This window comes from Chelonoidis abingdonii, chromosome 2, assembly GCF_003597395.2.
Source record: "Chelonoidis abingdonii isolate Lonesome George chromosome 2, CheloAbing_2.0, whole genome shotgun sequence".
NCBI classification, from domain to species: Eukaryota; Metazoa; Chordata; order Testudines; family Testudinidae; genus Chelonoidis; species Chelonoidis abingdonii.
Genome location: NC_133770.1, coordinates 4,782,501 through 4,788,500, shown reverse-complemented (window position 1 = coordinate 4,788,500; position 6,000 = coordinate 4,782,501). Strand labels below are relative to the sequence as shown.

The following is a 6,000-nucleotide window of genomic DNA, read 5'->3' as shown; positions in this document are numbered from 1 at the left end:
GTGGATGGCATAAGAACTAGTAAAGCAGAGATCGCAGAGAGATAAGGACAGGACAACTCAGCTGTGAGTAACGCTGGAGCTACCTGGTGTATACTCTTACAAATGCGCTGCAGAGGGACATGCACGCTTAACATATAAATACAGCCAGCTGGTGGATTCTTTCACACACACTCAGAGGACGGTTAGCATTGTACTTGCTGCACACCTTGTCAACCCCTTAAGTGCGTGAAGGGCAAATGGGAGAGTTCTCTGGAAGTTCCTGCTGAGCCAGGTACTGGTTTGAGATCACAGGAAAGTGCAGTCAAGTTTAGCTGGAGCTGGAGCATGGTGAACTATGCACTGTGCACACGGCTGGGGCCAGGAAATCCTGGTGTCCAAACCCAGTTCTTCCACTGACTTGATGGGCAGGCTCTGGTGACTCATGCAACCTGTCAGTTGGTCTGTAACCTGGCTTAGCGCTGTACTTACCTCCTGGAGTAGTTTGCCGATGGATTAACTAGTGGCGGTTGCAAAGCCAGAAGGGACCATTGTGATCATCTAATCTGACTTCCTGCGTAACACGGACCAGAGAGCTTTCAGGAACTCATTCCTGTTCGGATTAAAGCAAAGATCTTTAAGAAAAACATCCCATTTTATTTAAAAATTGCCAGTGACGGAGACTCCACCACAACCTTTGGTCAATTGTTCCAAGAGTTAATTACCCTCACTGTGAAATCTTTCTAGCTTCTACTTCCTGCCATTGGCTCTTGTTAGACCTTTGTCTGCTAGGCTGAAGAGCCCACTAGCAACTATCTGTGCCCCATGTGGGCACTTACAGACTGTGATCAAGTCATCCCTTAATGTTCTCTGTTAAACTGAATAGATTGAGCTCCTTGAATCTCTCACTATAACGCAGGGGTTCTAATTCATTAGCCTTTCTCATGGCTCTGCTCTGAACACTCTGCAGTTTATCAACACTCTTCTTAAATTGTGGACACCAAAACAGGACACAGTATTCTGGCTGCAATAGCTCCAGTGGTAAGATACAGAGGTGAGATAACCTCTCTGCTTTGACTCAAGACTCCCCAGGGACCATTCTAAGTTTGATGGTGAAATATTGTTTTATGTCTTTTATCTAACTTGGAGGGATTGGCTTGCAGGCTTCCATCCTGAACAAGACATTTTTCTAATGGTGTGCTAATTGCTTATTTTTCTCTCTCTGAACGCTATATTAGGCTTGGCTTGAGGATGAATTCCTCCTCTAGGAGAAAACAATAGATCTGGGCGGTCACTTGGAGAATGGTACTGAGTAGCAGACACAGTTTCGCTTTCCCCACAGCATTGGGCTTGATCGTGCTGTCCCTGCTCATACAGAAAGCCAGATTCTGATCTCAGTAACTCTAGCACAAATCTGGGATAATGTTGTTGAAACAAATGTCTTGATTTACACCCATGTAAGTGAGAACAGAATCTGGTGCAAAGTCACTGAAGTTAATAGGAGGTCTGCTTAAGCAAAAATGGCAGGATTGGAACTGTCTGTATTCAGCCCCTACAAAAAAAAAAAACCCACCTGTGTGAACTTTGAATTAGGATTGTTACATTGCCTATCACTCCAATGCAAACCATACAAAGCAAGGAATAATGGCAGTTGCAATTGTTCTCTGAAGAGTCATTCTGCCCAGTTTGGAAGATGAAGTTCAACCATTACGGTTTTAGTGCTGATTTAAGTGCAAATCTCAATGCGACCTGAACTACAGAGTTGTTACCAACACAATCAGAATATATCAGACAGTACTGTCTGATTAAAAAAGTATTGGGTGAAATCCTACTCTCACTTACACTGTGTTATTCCAGAGTAACTCATGTGACTTCTCCACTGTAACTGAATGCAGAAGTTGGCTTGGAGGGTTTATTGATAGGGGTCACATACTGAACTGCTGAATAGTCGCCTCATTGTCTGGGTAAGCACCACAGACCAGGTCAATATATTGCTACTCCTTAATTGTATTACAGTAGCACTTAGGAGAATCAAAGAACAGAGCCCCTCAGCCCCATTGCGCAGGGCGCTGCACAGTCAGCAGTAAAAAGGAACTCTCTGCCCCAGTGAGCTCACAGACTAGGTTAGCACAATATACAACAGGTGATGGAAACAAACGAATGAGGGGGAAAGAATGCGGTGAACTAAGTCAGTCACTGTATGCTAAACAGGGGTGTCTGCTCAACATGGGCCTGATCCAAAGCCCAGTGGAGTCAATGGAAAGACCGGATCTGGCCCCACCTGCCTATTTATCATAAGCATTGCAGGTAACATGGCAGGACTGAGGCCTCAGGTGGGACTGGAAGAGCGAAGGTAGAAATTTGGCTGATTTTTGCAAGAGGTTTTAATGCAAGAAAGCCTAGTCCATTGAAGAGAGAAATGACCCACAGACGGTGACGGCTGGCAATGTTGGCAGAGAGAAAGTGAGTGGTCAATATGGGGAGGCATTAATAGGGCAGCTAGGCAGGTCAAGGCAAGTCAGCAAGGGCTCTACAGGCCAGAAGCCTGAGTCAGTGGAAATATTCTCCTCTTGTCCCTCACTGCTGAGCCTGGTTTCTATGTCCAGTAGTGATGACCAACAGCAGCTTTCCTCTCCCCTATGTACTATGGCCTGATGTCACTCTTCGTGTCACATCCCCTGGCTAATGTAGCCTGCAAGCTCTTGGGAGTAGGGACCTTGTCTTCCTTATTTCTGCAGCACAGTGCACCTAGGCAACATTCTATACATCGTCATTTCTCAACGCCAGGCAACAAGGTTCTGTTTCATTATCCTACTCAAGTGGTTGAATTCCTTCAGCATCAACAGGGGGAAAAATCCAGGAGCAACCATTTGCCTAATGCCCTGGACTTAATCCGGGGGAGGAAACTAGGACGTTAATAATTGAAATGTAACGATTAGGCACTCAGCAGTATAAAGTCCATTTTGTAAAAAATTTCTTTTTACGTAATGGTTTGGCAACGTTAGAAGATTGTGAGTGGCTGCCTGGACCCCCTCTACTATCACTGGAATAGACAGTGACATTGACCTAACTAGTGGGCTTGGTGCAAATAGTTATGAACTTTCTCTCTCTCTCTCTCTCTCTCTGAAGATCAGTTTGAGAGAAAAGTATTTAGGAATAATAATCATTTATTATAAGAGTTTGAAAAATTAAAAAAAAATAATCTAGCAATGGGGCATCGTCACTGTACATAGTTCTTCACACACCAACAAACGCTTACCTAGAGTTCATCTGGATTAGTAAGGGCATCACATTCAGAAATCTAATTATTCTTGGCATCTACAGAAAGCAGCCTGATTTTAGATGACCACCTTGAGGCATCTTCAAAGGTATTGAGGTGTCTTGTTAGCACCTAAGCCCCCCATTTAGGCATTCAGCAGCCTTCTAACCCCATAGGCACTTAAGTCTGTAGATGTCTACGCTTCCGCTGGCCAGCATCCATAAAACTGCCTAAATCCTGACACCATCCCACAACTAACGAGCCACTGAGCGTCCTAGCATATGCCAAGGCCCCTCCACACAATTCTCAAGTTAGTTGGAGGAATATCTATCCTGCCAGCAGGGTCTGAGCCGTTAGGCATGCTGTGAGCACACCCAACAGCTGCTGGACCCCCACGGCATAGCTTCACAGAGTCCAAGGCCCAAAGGGATCATTGTGATCATCTAGTCTGACTGCCCGTATGACTCAGGCCAGAGAACTGCCTTGAAATAAGGCAGAGGGCTGGCTGCAGGCCTCCAGTAGGTAAGGGGGCAGCACAGAATCCACACAAAAGACAAATGGGGGCCCAGGGATCTATGGGGTGAACATGACAGAGGTACTGAGTGTGGCAGGAGAGAGAGAGAAATAAGTGTGATGGCTACAGCATGGGTTATTTAAGTGCTTCCACTGACTGCAGGGAGAGCTCTGGGCCCTCAGCACTCCTGAAATCAGCCCGTGCGGGCGTCTGAAGTTGGGCACCCAAAGGTTGAGGCATCTAAAATTTGTCAGTTTGTCCTGACACTTCATCCCTCACCGTGCTTAAAAAGATTCCAATGGCCTTGGGCCTGGGCATGAAGTTTTCTACCTTGATAGCACCGATGGGGGTATTTTTGGACCAGCTGGGTGTATCGTCTAGGCCAAATTACCTACAACAGCAGGAGGAAGGAGAAAGGGGTTATTGCTGGAGCTAGGGCTTTGGAGTCATCATCTGTATGACTGACTCCATTGTGGAAGGGGCAAGAGAAGTGACTCGGCTTGGGGTCCTCTGTGTCATTTGAATTTCTCTTCCCTTTGCTTCTCTTTAGCTGCACCTGGCGTGCCCGTGGCCGTAGTGTGCGGCACTGATTGCCTTCCCAGCAGTGTTTCATCAGCACTGGCCCGGTATCATTCTTCATCCAGCCTTCTCTCCCCTCCCCACCTCAGCAGCTGATGACAGTGGCAAATATGAGCAATGGCTTGACACAGCAGTGGTAGTATGAGAGCGTGTGCTTCTCCTCCGCGTGCCTTATCTGGAAGGCTTGATGCAGGGCAAAGCTCCCAGTGCCATCACAAACACTCTCAGCCTTTGCCAAGATGGACAGTGCAATGCTGCAGTAGGACCGCACCTTGCAATGGAGTAAATTGAGGCTCCGACTCAGTTTCACCTGGCTGGAATTATTAGGCAAACCAAGCAAGCCTTACAGGCCAAAACCCACTGATGCCAATGAGAGCTTTTCCTGAGTAAGGACTTCAGGAAATTACCCCCTTCTAAACAACATTTCCCCAGGATCCTCGCCAGCCCTCCACAGGTGGCATTAGGAAGTTGTGTTGGGAATTCTGCAGGGGGAGCTGCTCCCTGTGGCTCAGCAATCAACACCCCAGCAGGGTGTCAGACAGTACTATTCGGCTGGATGTTAGCTGCTATTTGTTATTCTGTTTAACATGCTTCGTCTGCCAGTAAGGGGCAGAAACCAAATAATGTGGCTTGACTGGGTTAGCACAGCCCATGACTAATGGCTAGCCACAAGATGCGGTGAACAGCTCCCTGCCAATCCATGCGCTAACATTTTTTCAAATTGGGTGTAATTCAAGGTCACTGCACCACTACTTTGAGGACTTCAGTGCTGCACAGACTTTGTGTTGGATCTATGGACGGCTGCGGGTTATCACCCATAATCCATTTGGCAAATACTTACAAATATATTCACAGCTATCACGATCAATATGCAAATAACACCAAGGGCTAAATTTACAACAATGGTTGTTTGTGATTATCGACACTTGCTGAGCGCTGAAATGGGCAGCCCCTTGGAAACAGGAGTCGATTGTGGCCTATCAATGACCTATTTGACCTTTTCCATCTCCAAGCCAGAGATTACAGTCCAGCCACTCACAGAACAGTAACAGGCAACCGCGTGGCTTAACTTTAAAAAAATGTTTTATTTCAAGATCTTTCTTTTTTTTGTTTTTAACTCGTATTTCAAAAAAAGTTGGGTAAAAGTACAAAAAAAGTCAGTTGAGTAACAGCAAAGGTTTAGAAATCACAGCTGTGGAACTAACCCAAGCAATATACAGACAGAGCACAAACCAGACAACCCAATGGACACAATTCATCTGAAGAGCATTTTGATTCTTCTTTTGTATTATTTTTTCTCTGTACAAAATACACCAAAGCATGCCATGGAGCCGGGGGAAAAAAATATAACAAACAGTTACTAGAAATGAGAGTTGTACAATAGGAAATGGAGTGTGCTCTCTCTCTCTCCAACCCACCTCCTCTCAGTTTCCTTCATGTCAAGTTGTTCTGCAGACAGTTCACACCGGCCTCATCCTGTTCGCCCTTCCCGTTATCATGCTTGGGCGACATGGAGTTCTGAATATTAAATGATTCCTCTTCTTTCATGCAGGATTTCAGCGAGTCCTGCAGTTTGTGGGAAGCATTGGGGTCATCCTAGAAAAGAAAGAGGGGGAAAAAAGAAGGGAGAAGAGAGGTCACAGACGAGGTTCTGAAGATAGGCCACAGTAGC

General features: G+C 46.0%; 1 protein-coding gene across 1 annotated transcript in view; it reads right to left on the bottom strand.

Annotated features, from left to right (window-relative positions):
* Nucleotides 1-5,433: 5,433 nt before the first annotated feature.
* CSPG5 (chondroitin sulfate proteoglycan 5) overlaps nt 5,434-6,000 on the bottom strand; it is a 39,923-nt gene continuing 39,356 nt past the window's right edge. The window contains exon 5 of the mRNA XM_032787300.2: nt 5,434-5,924. Within this exon, the coding sequence (XP_032643191.1) occupies nt 5,763-5,924 (162 nt within the window). The 3' untranslated portion in view covers nt 5,434-5,762. The remainder of the gene's footprint in view (nt 5,925-6,000) is intronic.